This window comes from Eulemur rufifrons, chromosome 14 (genome assembly GCF_041146395.1).
Source record: "Eulemur rufifrons isolate Redbay chromosome 14, OSU_ERuf_1, whole genome shotgun sequence".
NCBI lineage: Eukaryota > Metazoa > Chordata > Mammalia > Primates > Lemuridae > Eulemur > Eulemur rufifrons.
Window position 1 is genome coordinate 29,047,399 of NC_090996.1, and position 22,040 is coordinate 29,069,438.

General features: G+C 52.7%; 1 protein-coding gene across 1 annotated transcript in view; it reads left to right on the forward strand.

Moving 5' to 3' along the window:
• Window positions 1-19,823, forward strand: part of TEKT5 (tektin 5) — a 40,069-nt gene extending 20,246 nt beyond the window's left edge. The window contains exons 6-7 of the mRNA XM_069486545.1: window positions 15,489-15,643; window positions 19,515-19,823. Of these exons, the coding sequence (XP_069342646.1) occupies window positions 15,489-15,643; window positions 19,515-19,731 (372 nt within the window). The 3' untranslated portion in view covers window positions 19,732-19,823. The remainder of the gene's footprint in view (window positions 1-15,488; window positions 15,644-19,514) is intronic.
• The last annotated feature ends 2,217 nt before the right edge of the window (window positions 19,824-22,040 follow it).

Sequence of the window (22,040 nt, forward strand, 5' to 3'; positions counted from 1 at the left end):
TGGTTTGGACAGTTGGCCGCCTGCGATCGGCCGAAACTCTGTGGTTGGTCCTAGAGCAGGTTGTAGTCTGTGTGCACATTCAGTGAATTTCCAGGTCACTGTGTATAAGGAGAATCCTTTAGGTTGAACTTAAAACATGTAAGGAGGCAGCTTTAGGCTCGGCTGCGTGGAACCGGGATCGCTGGCGGAACCGTCACCCTGTGTCAGTACAGGTAGCTCATGATGGGCAACTGTGGCACGAGAGTGACAGCCGCGCTTTAGGAGAACGCACCACACTGTTGTAAAATGCAACTAAGGGGACGGGCACGTGTCCGGATGCAGCGGTGACCAGGTTTCAAGGGCAATTTGGACCAGACACAAACTTCACCCCCTGCACTGACTCTAGGACAACACCCCCACCCCCCTGCAGGCACCCAGCAACCCAGGGCTGCTGTTCCTCCCTGCTCTGGTGCCTCTCCGCAATCCGCATTTTCACAGAGGCGGAAGCCCGAGTAGTTCTTCAGTTGTCAACTGAAGGCGACTCTGTCCCCCTGGGGACGTTTGGCAATGTCGGGGCAGTTTCGGTTGCTACTGCTGGGTGATGGGGTACTCCTGGCCAGGGAGGCTGCCAAACATCCCACACCGCACAGGACAGCCCCCCACAACGCAGTGATTTGGCCCAAGTCAAGGGTGGGAGCTGAGAAATCTTGCTTTAAAGGAGTTTCAGGCACCAGCAAGAAACAGGAGGGGACTGTTCTAAGGGGCAGAGGACCTCCAGAACTCTCCAGATCTGGACTGGCAGACTGTTGCCTGAAGGGGCCGATTTACTTATAAACTGCAAGTTTTCGAAGGGGAGGAAGACCATGGGAGCAGAAAAACAGGACCTTCTCCTGTGGCTTGGTGAACTGGGTGGTTCTTCAAGGCATCCACACCCCTAAATGCCATCCCCGGACCTGTTTAAGGCAACCGTCCTATAGGCTGGGCTGAGTGTTACTGTGCTTTCTGAGGCTCCGTGTCTGTGGGTTTCCGGCTGTTTCAGGCTCAGGGCCACGTGCGTCGGTGCGTCTCTGCCTGATGCTCACTTCAGTGCGGAGAGGAATCAAAGGCCCTTCCAGGGTCACGGGGGCTCAGGTCTCAGCATGGTACCTGGGTGGTGCGGGCCTGGACCGACCAGCATGGGGGGGTCCAGGTGAGCTCAGATTTGGGTGCTCGCTTCTGAGAGCAGTGTCAGAAGGCGGAGCTCCAGGGAGAAGGACGGGGGTGCTGTGTCACTAGCTATCGGTCCCTGGCGACACTGGGAGAGGGGCCATTGGAATTAGAAAAATGGAGTAAGGTCGAGAGCTGAGGAGGTAGCTGGCAAATGCAGGAAGCTGGAGGACCAGGCAGGACAGGGAGAGAATGAACAGGGTCAGCACAGGAGGGGCCGTACAAAGGAGGCTGTTTTGAGCTCATTTTGTGAGCACCACCTGTACTCGGGGACATTGTTATAATACTTCCTTCCTCTCACGGCTGGCATCAGTTGGTGATAGCCAATCGTATGCCTTGTCCAGAAGCCCTGGGCGGGGCAATCACTGGGATTGGTTCCTGCTGAGGCGAGAAGACCATAACATGCAGCCTGGCTGGAGCAGAGGGTTGCTGCCACGTCTCCTGGGTACAGGTGTGTCCTGCCAGTTTCCTAATTTCTTCTGAGTTATGACCTGTCTGCCTCTGGGTCCTTGTCCCCTGGACGGCTTGGGACCTGCTGCCCAGCCTCAGCTGTGCTCCCAGCTTTCACAACTGCTTGCCTCTCCTGGTCTGCATCCCTCTCCTGGTCTGCATCCACAGTGCAGGGGAGGGGCTGGGTTCGGTTCTGGCTCTAGCACTTCCTGGCTATGTGATCGAGGTCAGGTCGCCCCACCTCTCTGTGCCTCAGTTTCTTCCTCTGTCAAATGGGAGCAGTGGTGGTTGGCAAGTAGCTGTTTTGGGAAAAGAGCAGCGGTGCCCATCACTTAGCAAGTGACCGTTGTATATTAGCTGTGAAAATGGTGCGAAGCCGTGGTCTGCTTTCTGGCCTGCTAAAGTGCATGAAAGAACCTTGCATCTGGGTTGAGTCTTGGTACAGCTCAGGGGTCTTGGGAAAGTCACTCACCCTTCTGAATCACAGTTTCCTAATCTAGAAGAGAGGAATAATCCTACAGCTGTGAGGAACAATGAAACGGTGAGCAGTTCTCAGCCTCAGCGCCACGTTGTGATCTGGATGCCTGGGTCCCGCCTGTAGAAATTCTGATTTAATTGGCTGGGGTGTGGCCTGTAACAGCTTGTAAAAGCTGGGGGGGGGGGGGAGGGCGGTGATTCTAATGGGCCGCCCAGGATTGAGAACCAAAGGTCAGGAGTTCAGACCAGGGTTCTCCATCCGCATCGTCTGGGAATTTGTTAGAAATGCACATTTTCAGGCTCGACCTGGGGCCCACTGAATCCAACTGCAGTGGAGCCCAGTGATCTGGGCTTTAACAAGCCCTCGAGGGGTATCTCCCAGGTGTAGGCAGTAACATGTTTCATTCCCTCTTCCCTCTCTCCCCACAGCAGGTGTGTCCTTAGCCCGTCCTCTGTGCTGGACTCTGAGTTAGGAGCTGGGGATACCACAGTGAATGAGAGACGAGATCCCCGCCCTCAGGGGGCTGAGGTTCCAATGGGGGAGATAGATTAAAAAAATAAGCAAAGACATAATTAATTAAAAATGTAATGAGTGTTAAGAAGGGGATCCTCGAGGGCCTGAGACGGTGGATTGCTATGAATGTTCACAAGTGCACGCCAGCCTCTCCGTCGGGGGCCTCTACCCTCTTCCAAACCACTCCAGAACTTTCAGGACCCCTGACCTCAAACAGCCTCTCAGCAGCTGACACTTGTACTGGCCTGGCCTGGCCTGCAGGCAGCTGGGCCACCACTTGACAGAAACAGCTGTGGGCCGGGCTTGCTCAACTTCTATCTTCTGGAGTAGTATTAGCAGTTCTCAACCAGGAGGAATTTGCTCCCTACTGGCATTTGGCAAGGTCTGGGAGACATTTTTGTTTGTCACAATTGTTGCAAGGCGGTGCTACTGACATACAGTGGGTGGAGACCAGGGATGCTGCTAACCCCCGCCCCCTCCCCCACCCAGTGCACAGGACAGTCTACACAACCACGAAGTGTCCAGCCCAAAATGTCAACAGTGACGAAGTTGAAAGTCCCAGCTCTGGAGCATTCATGACCTGAATTCCTGGCTGGGTCCCTTTGGAGTGCTCCTCTCCTCGCTCCTAGGCTTAGCTGCGCTTGAAAATCTTCCACCATTTGACCAGAAAAACGATTCCAAGCTGCCTTTCCGCTTCTCGAGCTGGGGAATCTGAACCGAGCCAGGCATCTCCTTGGAAACTCCTTGGCTTTGTGCAGTTTGGAAAACAATAAATTTGCAAGGTTGCACAAAGCATCCCGAAGCCCAAAGCCCGCTGGAACTGCTAAATCCATTTTTTCCCTCCACATCAAAAATAATTTCCTGGCCTTAGAGGCCGTCTCCACTGTCACAAGACGAGATGCAGGCAGATAGTTTTACATGGCAAACAACCCTGCCAAACATGCCCCCCCTCAAAGCCATGGGGTGGATTTCTATTCCAGACAGGAATATCGGCGCGCTTTTCCGCTGAGCCGAGATTGATTTCATCCAAGGCAGACCCGGCGATTGCCTTTTGCACCCCGTGCGTGGCCAGAGACCATTCCTGGCGCTAACCCAACTCTTTCCGCACTCTGGGTGCTGGGCCGGGATGCGGTGGGTGAGGTTTGCCTCCCGCTGCTCCCTCCAAGGGACGACAGTGGATGACTGTGGCTGAGTTTGCTGTTCTGCTGCAAACGGGAGAAAGAAGAAAGAATTTATCACAATGACAAAAGACACATTAGCCTTACCGCGTGCAGCCAGTGTCATAGGGGCTTTACTCAGGTTAGCTAATCTTCCCCTCTGAACAATGAAGAAGGGACTATTAGCCCTGTTCTACAGATGAGGAAACTAAAGGCCCTGCCAGGATATAGCTCACCCCAGCCAGTAAAAGGCAGAGCCAGGATTTTAACTGAAGTCTTGCTGTGGATTCTGGGCTTTGGATTAAAACGGATGTCTACCCCGCCTCCAAAGCCTAGTAATAGTAGGTCAACATCTACAGGTGGTTCTCAAACAAGGTGGTTCCTCCCCCTGCCCTGGACATTTGGCAATGTCTGGAGACATTTGTTTGTCACAATTGGAGAGAAGTGCTACTGGCTGTGGGCATCCGGTGCGTAGAGCCCAGGGATGCTGCTAAATCCCCTGCAGTGCGCAGGCCAGCCCTCTACAGTGGAGAATTACCCAGCCCCAAATGTCAACAGTGCCAAGGTTGAGCAACCCTGGTCTCCAGGCATGAAGTTTAATTTAAAAAGAGAGAAAAGAAAAAGGTAGTAAACAGGTGGATGGTTAGGTAGACGGATGACTGGATAGAGAGTATAGGGTGGAGAAACCCGGAGCTGTGGAGTGCTTGCTGGGTGCTAGCCACCACGCTGAACCATGACACAGGTGACCTAAATCAGTCCTTGCAGTCACCAGTGGGTTTTGTTATCATCTCCTTTACACAGACCGGGAAACAGAGGCACAGAGAGGTTCCAAATGCTCAGCAGCGGTGGTGCTGGCGTTTGGACGGAGGTTGATGGCTCTCAAGCCTCTTTCTAGGAGGTTCTTCCTGATTTTAGTGGGGTGGGCAGGCTGGAATCTGAACACTCCCGGCCTCTCATCATTCTGCACATTCCGTAAGTCATCGAGTCCTCCCCACTTTGTCTTGGGGACACTCTCGGGCCATTCTTTCTGTGCTGCTCCACACAAAGGTGTGGTCCGCCTGTCTCTCAGCTTCCCTGGTTTCCTCCCCTGTCCCTTCTCCAAAGGGCAGCCAGCAAGTTCTGCCTAAAACTACAAACCCAACCATGTCTTTCTCCCGCCTTAAAACTTAAATATGCACGTGAATCACCCGAGGGGTTTGTTAAAATGTAGATTCTGTTCGTGGGTCTGAGACTCCACATTTCTTACAAGCTCTCAGAGTCCAATGATGCTGGTCCACGGACCACACTTTGAGTAGCAAGGTGCTGGAGAAGTTATTCTCCTCTCTGAACACCCGAGACCCAGAGGAGCAGCAGACTTGTACGAGATGGGCAGCTTTGAGGGATCATGATTTCCTCTGGGGTGGTTTATAGCAGACTAAGGCCCCCCCCATCTGTTTTTATAAATAAAGTTTTATTGGAACACAGCCACACCCATACGTTTCCATGTTGTCTGTGGCTGCTTTTGTGCTATCGTGGCCAAGTTGAATAGGCTGCGTATTGGGACTTCCTGCCATCTAAGTGGGGTGGACTTGATGAATTAAAAACAACACACACAAAGCCGTTCATACTTGCTGGTAACAGTCTCAGGTTGAATCTTGGAGGAAGTGGCTCTGCGCACAAATGGAGCATGTCACCTGGCCCAGGAGCACCCGCAGCACCCTAACTAGTGGGGGGGGGGCACAGGCTTCAGGTCCCCATTTCCTGGATAAGGAAGTTGGGGCCCAGAGCACTCGGTGGCTCTGAGTTGGGTATGGGTGTCACAGTTGGTTTGTGTTAGGGCTGGGACAGGAACCCGGTCTCCTTTCGTCCTACCCAGGGCTTCTGCTTCCAGGACACCCCGCACAGAGGCCTCGTGGCTGGGAGTTCTGTCTGGGGCAGGGGCGGGTGTTGGTGACCAAAAAGAACTTTGGTTCTGCCAAAGGTAGGGAGAAGTGGCCAGAGAGCCTCCCCCCCTCTGCCTTGGGCCGGCTCCCTCTCAGAGCCACGTCCCGAAGGCTGAGGAAGGGGACAACCCTCCTCCGTCTCTCAGGCAACCCCTGCCTTGATCCATTATTGCCCGAATAAGTGAGTTGATGCAGGCTGTGGTGCGGGAGGTTAAAGCCGAGCTCTGTGCTGGCGGTCGGGGTCTGCCTCTCTCCAGCCATGTGACAACATCGTGTTGCTTAATGTCCCCGACTGTTACCTGTGATATAGGGGATTGGATTAAATGATTCTAAAGGCAGATTCCTTTCGTATAAAAAAAATAGTACAGATTTTGGGGTGGTAGAGGCAAAAGTGGGTTTCTTTATTAAGGTGAAATTCACGTAACATAAAATGAACTATTTTAAGGCAAACAATTCAGGGCCGTTTAGTGCACACACAGTGTTGTGCAGCCGTCACCTCTGTCTGGTTCCAAAACAGTCTCATCATCCCCGAGGGAGTCCTGGGCCCACGGAAGTGCGCGTTCCCCAGACTTCACCCATTCATCGTTCACCTTTACGTTACAGTAACGCTTGTAACCAGCACACAAGCATTTATTTATTAATAATAGTTTTCTTATTTTGAACCTAAATGCATGGATTTGTTTTCTCCACAGTTGGTTTATTAAAACTTTTTTTAAAAAAACTGGCCAGGTGCAGTGGCTCACACCTGTAATCCCAGCACTTTGGGAGGCTGAGGCGGGGGAGATCTCTTGAGGCCAGGAGTTCAAGACCAGCCTGGACAACACAGCCAGACCCTGTCTCTCAAAAAAAAAAAAAAAAATCAGCCAGATATGGTGGCCTGTGCCTGTAGTCCCAGCTACTCCAGAGGCTGAGGCAAGAGAACCGCTAGAGCCCAGGAGTTCGAGGCTGCAGTGAGCTATGATCGTGGCTGCACTCTAGCCTGGCCAAACAGAGTGAGACTCTGTCTCAAAAAAAAAATAAAACCCACCCCCCCAAAACAAAAAACCTTTTTTAAAAAATTGAAGTATTAGCATAACATAACACAGTAAAGGACATGACTCCATTAGTCTTTTTCTAAAATTTTTTATTTTTAGTTATGGATGCATAATGCCTGTGCATGTTTATGGAGCATATGTGATATCTTACCACATTGATCTTGTGTATAGCTTGAATTTGATTTTCACATATGTTGCGTGTGTGTAACCACTGCCTAGCTCAGGGGCTCTCAGTCAGGGCAGTTTTGGCCCTCAGGGGACATTTAGCAATGCGGTTGTCATGCCTGGAGGGATGAGGACAACCCCCACCACACAGAAATTTCTGGTCCCAAATGTCACTAGATGCCGAGGTGGGGAAACCCTGTCCCACATCAAAGTCCAGGACACTTCCAGGTCTGGGAGCCTTCCTCATCTTACCCTTGCTTTGCCTTTTTGTTCTGTTTGAGCCCTCGGTGTGTTGGATGTTGCCGTCCACTCAGTCCAGCAACTCAAATGCTCACCTCTTCCAGAAACACCCTCACAGACACATGGAGAAATAATGTTTTACCAGCTATCTGGTAAAATATCCCTTAGCCTAAACAAGCTGCCATGTAAAATTAACCATCACACATACACTATCTCATTTAGTCTTCACAACAACACTGTGGGCAAGTTATTATTATTATGCTAATTTTACTGACAAAAGAACAAGTGCCCTGCAGTGTCCGGCAGGTGGAAGGGGCTCAATAGATGCTGGGTACAGATTGCATGAGGCCCAGAGAGGTTGTGATCCATGCAAGGTCACACAGCAGGCAAGAGCAGAGGCTGGAATTTGAACCTATGGCTGTGTGACTGTGGAGAGGCCCAGGGAGATGAAGTGACCTGTTCCCGGATGCGTCATCAGCGTGTGGGAGGCCTAGGATTTCCCCTCGCCAGTCTCGACTGGCAGGCAGCCTGCGTGTGCAGAGCACTGAGCTAGGGGCTGGGAAAGGGAGCGAGGTGAGGCCTCCTCTCTCACCACCCACTTCCTAACAGAGCTCCTGCTCCAGGGCAGGGCTGGGCGGGAGGCAGGGCTGGGTGCCAGTTGCAGGGTGCCAAGACTCCTCCCATGGGGTGACCCCCTGAGCCAATCCCAGCGGCCCTGCCCAGCTACTAGGATGAGCCAGGCTGTGCCCCACAAGCCTCTTTCTCCTATTTCTCAGGCTTTGTGTGAACAGAAAGGTTAACATGCTGAGGAGGAGGCCTATGGTGGGAGCTCTGGGACCCAGGGAAGCCCCTGAGAGCTTGGGGACCCAGCAGAGAGATGCCAGCTCTGCGTGCATGTGTGTGCGTCTCTGTCCCTGTCTATATGAGAGATCACTCTACTGGCCTGGGAGGTGGGGGACAGGTCATGACTGCTTGTGGCACGTTCCAGGATGTGTTTATGGGAGAAATGCATGCACTGTGGGAAGAGCTGGGCACGCCACCATTGCTCTGAGTGTGACCATAAAGGTGTCTGCATCTTGCCAACTCTGTACGCCGGGGCAGTGAAGGGTGTTACACACCTGCCCAGGTTTGCAAGAGCTCCGTCTCCCAGGCCCTGTGCTCATCACGCTGCTGGGTTGCCTCACCAAGCCTCCCTTCCACCCGTGGACTGGGAACGATTATGATCCCTGCTATACTGGAAAGGCTCAGAGAGTGGAGGACACTTGCCCAAGGTCGCCCAGCCTGGAACTGCTGGAGCTGCGCTTCGGATAGACCCAGGCGTCTGGCGCCAATGTCTGTACTCTTGTCTTAAACACCCCATGGTGTGTATTCGTCAGGGAGCGAGTGTTCAGTGAGCACCTACTAACATCGATATATGCAAAGCCTTAGAAAAGTGCCTGGCACACAGCACTATTTTAAGTGGTACATGTTATCATTATGATCATTATGGTTATTACTTTCTACGTTCCAGGCATTGATTTGGTGTGGGCATTGGGGATTCAGAAGTGAGCAAAACAGACCAAAACCTGACCCGGAAGGAAGGTTTACTTCCTGGTGGGGGAGATGAACAATGAAATTAACGAGTCGAACACAGCATGTCAGGTGCAAGGAGGTTGGAGGAAGGAACAGGGATGCAGGTCATTGGCAATGCTCGCTGGTTTGGGGGCTGCAATCAAAGTGGGACGGGCAGGGAAGGCCTCCTTGGCATTTGTGCCACAGCCTGAGGGAGGCGAGGGAACGAGCCATGTGGCTATCTGGGGAGGCGCATCCCAGGCAGAGGAGACAGCTTATGCAAAGGCCCTGTGGTTGGAGCATACTGGGATTGAGCTCTGGGAGTAGGGAGGGAGCGGGTGGGGGGAGTGACTGCAAAGGGAGGTGGGAGGTGTTTGAGATGCTCACTCGTGTGTGCGTGTGTGTGTGTGCACGCCTCTGAAGGTCTTCTACGCCCTGAGTTCCCTCTTTGCCTGGGTGGGGGTCTGGAGGGCCTACTCCATGGTGGGAGAGGGCACAGCTCTGGGCCAGGGCACTGAAGTTCCAGGTCTTCAAAGTTTATTGATCATCACGGGAGTTTTGACCTGCTCCATTTCTGACCTGGGCCTGTTCACCCCCTCTTAGGCAACCTGGTGGTTCTCCGCTCCCAGGAAGTCACCGTATTGATGCCAAAATTAGTGTGGACACCTGATCAATATAGTGCACAACAGCCCAGAATTCCTGGGCTCAAGTGATCCTCCTGCCTCAGCCTCCCGAGTAGCTGGGACTACAGGCATGTGCCACCATGCCTGGCTAATTTTTCTGTTTTCATTAGAGAAGGGTTTCACTCTTGCTCAGGCTCGTCTTGAACTCCTGGCCTCAAGCGATCCTCCCATCTAGGCCTCCCAAAGTGCTAGGATTACAGGCACGAGCCCTGGCTGCACTTTCTAACTCACCCATGCAGCTTCTGAAAAAGCCACATGCCCAGGCTGCACCCCAGAACTGGAACCTCTGGAGGGTGGGACTCAGGCATCAGGATTTTTAAAAACTCTCCAGGTGATCCCAATGTACTGCCAAGTTTCAGAATCAACCTTTACTATTAGTATTTTTTCTTTAATTAAATTTCTCCCTTTATAAAATGCTAAAAACGTTATTTTAAAAGGAAACTTTAAATCTCTTAGGGCTGTGGGAATTCTTGGCGTGTTTGCGCAAAGCCCCTCCGCTTTGGCTCTTATCCTCACACCTCGTTCTTTCTCTCTTTCTCCCATGACAACCGTTTTAATGGTTGCATATTGATATTTTGAGTTCAATGTGTTCTTACAGAATGTATGTGGCTGTTTTGTGTGCATGGATTTTTAATTTTCTCAAAATCGATGGTGCAATGGAGCTTTGTTCTGTTTCCTGCTTTCCTCACCTGGCACAGTTTGCAAGACCCACCCTTGTGGCTGTGTGTGGCTGGTCCTCTGCAGTCGGCACTGCGCTGGTCACTTCCACCTTTCACTCGTCCATCTCCATGGCCATGGCACCCAGGTGGCTGACAGGGATGTGCCCACTATAAGTGATACTGCATTGAATGCCCTGGACGTGCATGTTCCCTGGTGGCCCTGGGTGACGGTTTCCTACAAAACACACCCAGGAGTGGACTCGCTGGGCCATGGGGCTCCTGGATTCGATCTTGTGGCCTTGGATTGCTCGCTGGAAAGCTGCATCACTGTTCTCTTCCTCCAGCTCGGGACGAAGGTCCCCTTTACTCCTCCTCCGTGTGAAAGTCCAGGCTGCTCTGTCCCAGCCCCTGTCTTGGCCAGCCCACGCAGGGGTCTGCCTCCCGGCCCTTGGGGGTGGCGTTCCTTAAACTTCTAGAAGCTGAGTCATTGCACCCTGGGATTTCTGGAGGTGCACAGGAATTCAGGACCCGGGTGGACGGCAGGGGCTGTCCCTCCAATCTGAGTGTGTGTGGCTTGTTTTTTCTCCCTCCTAATGAAAATGACCTTGGCCACAAGTGACGGAGGCTGGGCAAGAGGTCCCAGGGAACATTTTTTCGGCAGAGTGCACACCTGCCTAGGCAGATTTGCCTTGAGTATGAGTCATTAGTCAGGTGTAGGGTGGCCAATGCTGGAGAACCCCTACCTTTCTGGAAAACGCACAGGCAGCCCCGCTCCAGTAATGCCAGCAGAGCGAGGGGAGACAGGAAGAGGAGTGGAGAAACAGGCAGCCCTGGGTTCCAGCCTTGGGCCTGAGAAGGCACCTGGGGAGGGCGCAGGCTCCACAGTGGCCTCTGCCCCTCAGCGTCCTCCTTCCAGGGCCACCTCGATTCTCTCTCACCTGCGTTGTGGACGCCCCTGGGACACACACAGCGTGACACGGGGTTTCCCGAATGCAGTCACTCCTGGGCTACCTTCCTGCTTTTGCCCTATCCACGTGCTACCTGGTTAGTTCTTTACTTTGTATTTCTGTTTAAATCAAATCACTTTAAAACTTTAAAAAATACATTTGTTTAAAAGAGACACTTTATGTCTCTTTGATGAGTGGAAAACCAGCCTCACGTGCCGTAAGCAGAGGGGGCTGGGAGGTGACCGTGAGAGCTAACCACTCGGAGCCGCTCCTTGTCAACCTCGCGAGAGAGAGGAACAAGTGACGAGCTGGCCCCACGCGGGGCCTGGCTCCTGGAGCAGTCGGCTGGCTTGAAAAAGGATCGACGAGGAGGTGACCGTCTCAGTGTACTCACCTAACGTCATGGTATAGGATAGGGTCGGTCCTAGAACGAGATGATCACGTGAGCGGCTTGGCGCAGTGTCCGGCCCGGAGTAAGCGCTTGATAAATGGTCGTGGTGTGGCTGTGTCCTTGTCCCTCTGCTTGCCCGGGAGTTCCAGGAGTGCTGAAGCGGTGACACCATCTCCCCACCACATGCCGCACACCAAAGGCGTCCAGTCAGTGTTGGTGACAGGAGGTGGAAGGGACCAGAGCCTCTGTGATGCTGAAAGAAAGCATTTGTCGCGCTCGTAGCGAGTGCTTGTAGGTGCTGAACAAATGTTTGTTGCGTGAAGGAGCAAACAAGAGTGAAAAGCCCGGCAGCGTGTAAACTCCAGGAAAAGGGGGTTTTCCTTCTATTCTGCGCACTGCTGGGGCTTCTGCCTGGAACAGTGCTTGGCGCTGAGCAGGTGCTCAGTGAACGTTTGTGGGGTGGATGCCTGTGTCGGTGGCTCTGTAAATTAATGGGCGAATGAATGAAGAAATGATTGAGCACATGAGTCAGTCTTTCTCCAGACCCAGGAGACAGGACTTTCGTAGAGTTTCAGGCCCCCGGTGCAGGCTGGCCAAGCCCTGAGCAGGGGGACCAAGTGAACTAGAGAGAGGCTCAGGCCGCTGGTCTCAGGCATCTCTGGTTTCCCCTAGCAACACCCTGGTTGCTAGGGGAGAGGAGCATCCCGGGAGCTGCCGTGGATGGGCTCGGGGTGGGCAGGGCTGGGGGGTACCACTGGCAGCTTCTTACCACCAGCTGAACCCTCAGCAATGTCCCCCCAACCGCGGCAGTAGGCTCCCCAAGTAGGGACACCTAGATGGTAGGGGCTGCTTTCCTCGACGGGACGAACACCGCGCCGTGTGGCACCGAGAAGCATTGTTCATCTACAGAGGGCTTCATTTTCTTCTAGACCAGGCTGGGGTGGTGCTTTCTGGGCTTCGTACATCCCACCCACTGCCCCACGAAGGGCAGGTTTCTGAGGAAAATCCCCAGGGCTTCTAAGACAGGTGTCCCCTGCTTTAGTGTTCACATGCCATTCACATGCCAGGCGTAGAACATTCTCACGGGATCATGTATAACCAGCACGTGGTCTGAGTCGCCCTGGGGCTGGGTGGCCTGTGAGGGGCCAGCCTTCCTCCAGGTGGGCTACGAGGGAGGCTGGGCCGCCTCCCTTCCCTCCTGTAATCCCGCATATCTTGACTCCGCAAGTGGGAAACTGAGTCTTGACACCCATGAAACTATTGCCACAACCAACATAACGAATGAATCTTTCACCCCGAAAGGCTTCCTTGTGCTTCTTTATAACCCTCCCTCCTGCCTCTCCTGCCCCTCGTCCCCCAGGCAACCACTGATCACAGAAAACTCCTTCTGTCGCCATAGAGCAGTTTGCCTTTCTAGAATTGGGATCATGCAGTATGTATTTTTGGAGGGTTGGGTCTGGCCCACCCTGTACCTCGAATGTGTCTCAGCCTGTAATTAGGCAAAGCCTTCGAGACTTCCAGCACAAGCCCAGCTGCAAAGGACAGTCTCGCAGAGCAACTGGCTCTGGAGGAGCCAGCTTGGACCACGCCTGGGAATCCCTTTTCCCAGACACAGCTAAGGGGCTGGCGGGGGGCGACAGGACTGAGAATGACAACAGCTACTGTTGTTCACCCGGACCGATCATGGGTGTAAACTATTTGTGAAAAAGTCCAGTACAAAGGGACAGGCACAAGCTTTGTGGGTGGTCTGGTGGGGGATCAGGTGGGGACCTGGGCGCAGCTGCTTGGAGGCAGAGGGGGAAAAGAGGGGGACAGATAGGCCAGGACCCTCCCCAGGAGCGGCACACACTCTGGGGGACACAACCTACCCCGCTGTAAACCGGTTTGTGCGAGGTGTCTTCATGGAGACACAAACCTTAGCTCACGCCAGAGAGGTGACTTATCTCAATTGGGAGGATCAGCTGAGGCTTCTTGGAAACGGTGCTGTTTGAAAGTACTGGTCTTTGAAAAACAGAGTGTGATCATTCCAATAGCTAATCTCTAATGAGCACTTAGTATGTGCCAGGCGCTCTTGGAGGGCTACGCGTGCATTATTCCATTTTATTCTTGTAACACCCCTACTGGGTGGGTGCTTTACAAGCAAGGGTGTGGGTGTGTAACTTGCCCCAGGTCTTACAGGTAATAAGCGGCGATGCCAAGACTTGGCCCCGGGTGGTCTAATTCCTGACTTAGTACTGCTGTTCCCAGCCTGCCTCTGGGGGGGGGGGGGGGCTGTGCAAACAGGGAATATACCACCGTTTGAGTATGATTTGAGGGTCCCTTCAGGACCCTCTGTTGAAAATTATTGTCATTTACCACTAGGCTAAAATGGAAAAGGTAGACAGTGTTGAACCAACGTAGAATAAATGATTCCACATCACATGCAGGTAATACTTTTTGCTTTTACAGTGTGGTCTTCTGTCTACCTGTCACTCTCTCTTTAGACTTCCATGGTTTTGATGATGGAACTTTCCAAGTAGGGTTTCACTAGCAGTTTCTTTGAACTGTACTCCTCATTCGTGACGTTAACAGGTAGCAATGGCAAAGACGTCGTCCTGGCGGGCAGGCACCCAAAGCAAACGCCCTTTCACAGAAGAGCAGGTGTATCTCAGCAGCGGCCCCGTTGAGAAGTTAGTGGTGGAGCTGGTGCGTGGGCTTTCCGAGCTGTATTGACTCTCTGGGCAAATGACACAGCTCTCTTCCTGGCCATCGATCACACCAGCACATGCTCGTGGACGTTGGGGGCATGTGGTGGGGGCGGACTTCTAGGCTCCACAGAGCACATGCAGCCTCACCACTGGGCCCTGCAAGTCTGGGAGGGGCTGTCAGCACAGCCTGTCCCTAAAGGGTCTTCTTATAGGCGAGGGACAGCTTGACAACCAGAACTGCTCACAGACTGAGGGCCACTAGGTAACAGTAGCTCTGGGTGTTTCAGTCACAGTGAGGTGACATCCATTCCGTACCCCATTATCTCAATTCTGTGTGTATTTATGGTCAGCTAAGTGCAAGATCAGATTCCTTCTGGTAATAAACTATGCTGGCATGCCCGTTCTTTATTCATTCTTTTGTTTTGTTTTGGTTTTTGAGACAAGGTCTTGCTCTGTCACCCAGGCTAGAGTGCAGTGGCATCATCATAGCTCACTGCAACCTCAGACCTCCTGGGCTTGAGCGATCCTCCCACCCCAGCCTCCCAGAGTGCTGGGATTACAGGCATGAGCCACTGCGCCTGGCCCATCATTCTTTTATTTTTTATTATGAAAAATGTCAAACACACAGAAGTAGAGAGAGTCGTGTAAAAGACTCCCACATGCCCAACACAAATGCCAGCATCTTGCTAATCTTGTCTTCTGATTGACCTTTTTCTGATTTTCATTTTATTTTCTGTAGAAGTACAACAGCCTCACAGTAAAGTGCACAGCGTGGCGTATTTCGATGATGAATTTTTATCTATGTTTAAAAACCTATGAAACCATCAGATGAAGACATAGAACGTTCCCAGACCGCTGCCCCTTCCGGGATCTGCACTTTCATAAAGCATAGGGCACAATGGCAACGATATATTGGGGAAAATGTTCCTAAAGATAAATAGAAAATTTTGTATTTCTCCCTCCTTCCTTCCTTCCTTCCTTATTTACCGACCCAGTTACTAGGAAGGCAAAGCCTGGATTGGAGAGAGATAGAGAACAACCCAGATTAATTTAGGGGAAAATGGCTTTAGAGATTGGCTATTGTTTCGAATTATCTGTGTTAAGCTTAAACGCCTCCCTCCCTCCCTCCCTTCTTTGCCTTCTTCCCACTGAACACTGATTGCCTGACTCCAGGGGACGTTAGAGATCCAGCCTGGTACTGGCCCGTCCCCAGGTTCACAGTGCGATGGTGACCAGAGGTGCCTGAAGCTGCTCCTCAGGGTCTCCTAGGAGAGGGAGGTCCCTGCCCAGGTGTCCAAGGCTGGGGAAGGAGCAGCTTAGGCACCTGACCGGAGGCTGACCTAGTTGGCCTCTGCTCCCTGCACACCCCAAGTGGGAGGAGGCCAGAAGGGCTGGTGGGTGGTGACACCCCGTGTGTCCCCTGCAGACGCTGCAGGAGATCTTCCAGGCGGAGAACACCATGATGCTGCTCGAGAGGGCCATCATGGCCAAAGAGTGCCCGCTGAAGGTGGCACAGACGAGGCTGGAGTGCCGGACCCGGCGCCCCAACGTGGAGCTGTGCAGGGACATCCCGCAGTTCAAGTGAGTGGTGGGGAGCCAGGGGCAGGCGGAAGGGGGAGGGGAGGGTCTCCGTCAGGACATCTAGTTCCACAACTCACCAGCGTGTCGGGTCGGTGGGTGGGGGGTGCTGAGGTCCAGCCCGGGCTGTCCCCCTGCATAGCCTCCCTGTCGCCGGGAGGCCCACCCTGTGCATGCATCTTCTCACCTGCCTGAACTGGGGACGGTTCCGTAGCTCCACTGTGCTCTGGAAACGCTCCTGCTTCCCTCGACAGCCAGGGCGTGTGGCTTCACTTTCTCGTCTCCAGCCTCCCGTGAAAGGGGCGCCTGGCTCACGCCTCACTCACGTTCCTGCCGCCCTCCTGGCAACCTTCTTGCCCGTGAGCCCTCGGGATGGCCTAACCGGGGCCACACCGGGTGGATCCCGTGCGTCCTGCTGAGCTAAGGAGGCTTCTCACCGCAGAGGGAGTGTAAAGCGCACGCTGGCCCAAGCGGGGGGTGTGGTTGTGGGGCGGGGGTTGCAGTGGGATGACGCCAGGGAAAGCAGCAGCAGGTCATCAGACACGGGGGTTATTTCCCCATGAACGTGCTGTGTGACCTGGGGCAGATCACTTGGCCACTCTGTTCCCTGCATGCGAGGGACACTGTAACAAATTACCCCCAAAAACGTAGCAGCTGGAATGAACCACATCTGTTATCTCAGTTCCTGCGGGTTGGGAATTGGGCAGGTTCCTCGCTGGGTTCTGTGTCCCAGGGGCTGTCACAGGTTGTAGTCAAGGTGTTGGCCAGGGCTGTGGTCTCATCTCAAGGCTGGACCGGGGTAGGACCCATCTCTGAGCTCACTCACATTGCTGTTGGCGGAACTCAGTTCCTTGCCACGTGGGTCCCTCCAGCCTGGCAGCTTCCTTCAGCAGAGCAAGCAGGCCAGAAAGACAAGGACACCACCCAGAGGAAGGACGTCACTGTCTCTTGTAGCCTAACCATGGGAGTGACAGCCCATCACTTTTCCCATGTGTTCTTTTTAGAAGCAAGTCACTAGGTCCAGCCCACACTCAAAGAGGGACACCCTTGACACTTCCTCCCACGGGCACCCACGGGCACACTGGTAGAGTGGCAAGAGCCTGGGTCCAGCCCCCATCTCAGCCGCTCATTCACTTTATAAACCTTATCATGCATTGATTATGCCCAGCACTCTGCGTACCTGGCTTGCCGGCAGTACTTCTCTTTCAACAAGATACTGATTTGATACCTGCCCCCCACTGAAAAGATGGAAAGGACCATCCTTGGGCTTCCTTGGGTACTTTATTTCAGCCCTGGCCCACAGCAAGGGAAGTTCACCCTGATGTCTAACTGTAATCCCTTAAGCTGCTTTTGAGTTCCATCCCCTTTAGTCCTATACCTAGGGTAGCTGGAGAGTCAGTTGCCCCTATTATTGTTGAATGGGAAGAGAAATTGAGGGCCAGAGTGGTTGAGGGAGCTGTCCGAGTCACACAGCACTAAGCTAGGGCTTAACTGGGCAGAGAGTGCAGGTCTTGGTCCAGGGATGGACCCACTCCCTCCATCCTGAGGTGGAGACCCCACGAGTAGATGCAGAGATGCTGAGAAGAGAGCTGTGCATTGAGAGGAGGATAGATATTTAAGAGAAAATGCTAAGTGGTTCCTAGAAGATGCTATTTGCACAGCCTCAGTTACTGCCTAAGACAGTCACTTAGGCAATGGGAAAGCAGGGTGTGTGTTGGGGCAGGGGTGGGAGGCAGGCGAAGGGACCCCAGCTTTGAACTTGAGGGCCTGGCTACCTGCTCCTCAGCCTGCTATTGGCTTGAGAGGTCTTTGTCCCTGGACGAGGGTGCAGCATGGGCGGCTGGGCTGGAAGCGGCCCAGGTCCTGGGTGCGGGGCGTGGGGGCTGGGCCCTCCTGCGACCTCCTTCCCCCACCCTTTTCCTTGGATGCTCAGGTTGGGCTCCAGCACCTCCTGGGCAGAGGGCTTTGGTGACCCATTTGTTTACACCCCAGGGGGCTTCTACAGAACAGGACTTTTGGGAGCGTCACCAGGTGTTGTCCTGGAGGACCTACTACTGTGGGACAAGCTCCCTGCCGTCCCCTCCCACAGTCATCCCACTGAGGGGACAGACGGAGAGCAAAGGGACAGAGCAAGCTTGGCTCAGGAGCGCTGGGCAGTGCGTGTGTGTCCATGTGCGTCTGTGCATGTCGTGTGTTGCGGTGTTTGTGCACAGATGTGTCGGGAACGAGCAGATAACAGGACTCAGGCTGTCTCCCTTCTCCAGTGGCTAAAATGTCCCGTCTGTGCAGTATCTTGCCTGCCCCCATCCCCTCTGTTCCCACCGTTGAGCCATCTTTTTCTTCTTCCTCCTACCGGTGGCCTTTCTTCTCCTGACCTCTAATCACTGAGGTCCCATCTATGCCAATCCCCAGAATGAAACTCCATTTACATTTGAATTTAAATTAATTAAAACTAACCACATTTCAAGTGCTCAGTGGCCACACGTGGGTAGGGGCTACCATATCACACAGCACAGAACAGATACGTGCATGGCTGTCGAAAGTTCTGTTGGACGGCGCTGGTAGACATTTCTAGGCTGCTTCTGTAGCTTCTCTTTGCTTGTCTCTCTCCCAGACTATGTGGGAAGTTCACTCTGAGTCTAACTCCATTCCTCCCAGCTTCATTTCCCCCAGTGCTGAGCACAGTTTCACTGTCCCTGCTCCCCAGAGGTGGGACCCACAGCACAGCCCCACAACCAAGCCACCGTCACAGCTCACCTGCTGTGTTCATTTCCTAGGGCGGCTCTGTAGCAAATGACTACAATGTGGGTGGCTTCAAACAACAGAAATTTATTCTCTCACAGCCCTGGAGACCAGAAGCCTGACGTCAAAGTGTCACCAAGGTCGCTCCTCCTGCAGGCTCTGGGAGAGACTCAGTTCCAGGCCTCTTTCCCAGCGTCTGGGGGCTGCCAGCGATCCGTGGTGCTTCCCGGCTTGTAGCTGCCTCACTCCGATCCCTGCCTCCGTCTGCACACGGCTGCTGCCTCTCCTCTCCTCTCCTCTCTCTTACGTGGAGATCAGCCATGGGATTTAGGGCCTGCATCCAGGATGATCTCATCTGGAGAGTCTTAATTACGCTTGCAAAGACTCTATTTCCAAATAACGTCACGTTCACAGGCACCGGGGCTTTGGACTTGGGCATATCTTTTTAGGGAACGTATCCAACCCACTATACCTGGATATCGCAACAACCTCCTAACCTCTCTCCCGCCTCTGCTCTTGCCTCCTTCCGATCTAATCTCACACGGCAGCCTGGAGGTTGTCCCAGAGCTTGAATCAGGGCGTCACTCCCCTGTTTCAACCTCCTCCCGCCACCCACCAGCTTCCCACTGCACTGGGAACAGAATTCAGGCTCCTTAATGTGCGCGTGCTCATTTCTGTAGAAAGACACTCACTGTCCAGTTCAGTAGCCACATGCGGCTATGTCGCTTAAACTTAATATTATCTATAACTAAATTAAATTTTAAATTAATTTAATTCAATTAAAAATTCAGTTTCTCAATTGCGTAGCTACAGGTCAAGTGCTCGTTGGCCCCATGCGGCCAGCAGGGACCACACTGCAGATCAAGAGCACTTCCGTCATCGCAGAAATTTCTGGAATACATTCCCTCTCTGTCTTCACGTGGCCGGCTCATTCGTCTGACTCACTGAGGAACTGTCAGAGTGTCTTCCTGTCCTCTGTGTCACTATCCTGTCGATTTCCCCTTTGGAGCTCAGCCTTGTCTGTCTTGCTCCCCGGGGTCTCCCAGCGCCGGGCACGGTTTCCGGGGCAGAGTGGGTGCTTGTGTGTTGAACGGCTGAATAACCTGTGCCTTCTCATCTGCCCTCGCCCCAGGCTCATGAACGAGGTGTGCACCATCGACGACACCCTGCAGACACTCAAGATGAGGCTGCAGGAGACGCAGGACACGCTGCAGCTGCTGGTCATGACCAAGTCCCGGCTGGAGCACGAGCTGGCCATCAAGGCCAACACCCTGTGCATTGACAAGGAGAAGTGCATGGGCATGCGCAAGGCCTTCCCCTGCACCCCGCGCCTGGTGGGCTACACCTGAGCAGCCCCCGCCGGCCCTCGGCACCCTGCTCCATGTGGGTTTCTTACGTGGCGTGAAATTTGAAAAGGCCAAAAGACAAAATAAAGGAAAGTGTACTATTCTCCCTTTCCTCCCATCATGAAAAAGGTGTATGTTTAGAGCCAAAATAAACGTGCCTGAACCAAAGATCCTGGAGCTCATTCCTTGCTGGAACTGGCTTCGTGGCAGGCCCTGGGGAGAGGCAGGCTGTGGTCAGCACTCCCAGGAATGGAAGTGGCTGCATGTCACTCTCTCTCTCTTTTAATCTGTTTATCCATTTAGGAGCACAGTGTAGACTGTGGTGTCCCCCACGATTGGGCACCAGAGCTCAATTCTGTCCCTCAGGAGCTATGTGGCCCTGACAAACTTCTAACCTCGGTGTCCTCATCTATGAAATAAGGTCAGCTAAAGGTGCAGGTGATTGTCAGCAGCATGAGGCAGTGCAGAAAAGTAGGATTTGGAGACAGAAGCTCCGGGTTTGCATCCCAGCTTTGACAGGCGGAGTGTGTTAGACATTGCTAGGGGAGAAAAAGGAGGCCAAATCAATTAAGTGTGGAGCAGGAGGAGGCCAGTGAGAGTTAAGGGAAAGATCTATCAAAAAGTGACCTTGCCTCAAAAACTTAAACATAAAACTACCCTGTGGCCCAACAAGTCCACTCCTGGGTATATACTCACAGAAATGAAAACAGGGCCAGGCGTTGTAGCTCACACCTGTAATCCCAGCACTCTGGGTGGCCAAGGTGGGAGGATCGCTTGAGGCCAGGAGTTCAAGACCAGCCTGAGCAAGAGCGAGACCCCATCTCTACAAAAGATGGAACAAGTAGTTGGGCATGGTGACGAACACCTTTAGTCTCAGCTACTCTGGAGGCTGGGGCAGGAGGATCAGTTGAGCCCAGAAGTTTGAGGTTGCAGTGAGCTACGATGACGCCATTGCACTCTACCTGGGGCGACAGAATGAGACTCTGTCTCAATAAAAAAAAGAAAGAAAAAAGAATTCAAATAACACCTCTACAAGTTTTACCATAGCCAAGAACCACCTATACTATTATTTATTCAATCTTTTCTTTTAGATTGTGACATTTAAAAAATTTATTTTAAAGACAAATTATATAGCATCACTGCAGATATGAAACCTGCTTGGCCCAATGTTGAAAACAAAATACTGCTAATGACGTCTGGTTAGATAATATTGTCTGCCCAAGACCTTAGATCTGGGGCCTTCTCTCTTTTTGTTCCAAGGGAGATCAGCGAGTCTTCAGGTGTTAGAGATAACTCAGCACCTAATGGAGACTCTGTCCTTGAGGTAAGTTTGATTGAAGAAGAATAGAAAAGTCTGTTTCCTTACAAACCTGTTTCAATGCTATTTAGGGCCTTGAATGCACGTTCCTAAGGGGTCACACCTGCAGGCAGCAGGGAGCCCAAAGGATCATTAAAGTGGGGATGTGAGGCGCCCAGATTAGTGTTCTAGAAATAATCCCTCCATGAGGAGGGGAGGGAGGGAGACCAGGCTGTTATTAATACAATTTCAGGCATGAGATTCGGAGGTCCTGGATTCGCACAGGCATGATAGGGACATTGGTGAAGCTGGGGCCAAACCCTTGGCGTGTGGGCTGTAAGGGGCGAGTGGGAGACCAGGATGGGGCGAGAGGCCAGGCTCGGGCAGCTGGTGCTCGGGGATGCTCTAGCCCCAAGGAGCGGAGTGGGTGTTGCGGGGGGAGACAGAGAAGTGGACAACTTCCCCTTCATGCTTGGAGCCTTGGCGTGGTCACGAGAGGGTCCAGTGAGCACCAACGCACGGATAGAAAAAAATAAGTAATACATCTCAAATAATTCTTAAGCTATTATTTAAATGTTTGTGGATGTCTCTGTGTTCAACCAGTGCATTATTGATTGATACTGGCCATCTGTCGTTACAGATTTTCCTTGACAGATCCTGCAGATATGGAGAGGGCGGCCTCCTAATCTCACTCTGGGAAAGGGTCCGGCTCATCTGCCAATATTTAAAAGAGGTAGCGGGATAATGCCATGGTCAAGAGCAGGACTTTCTAACTAGACCTGGGTTCTAATTTGGGCTGCACTAGCTCTCTCCTTGGGAGAGCCGCTTAAGCATTCTGAACCTCAGTTTCCTCATCTGTCAAAGGAGGCCAAAAATACTCCGTTCACAGGTTAATTGTTAAGACTAAGTATGATTGTATCTAAAGGGGTATTCGGTAATATTTCAAGAACAGTACCTCGCATTTATTGAGGACTTGCTCTGCGCTAGGCAATTTAAAAAGTACCATCTCATTTTA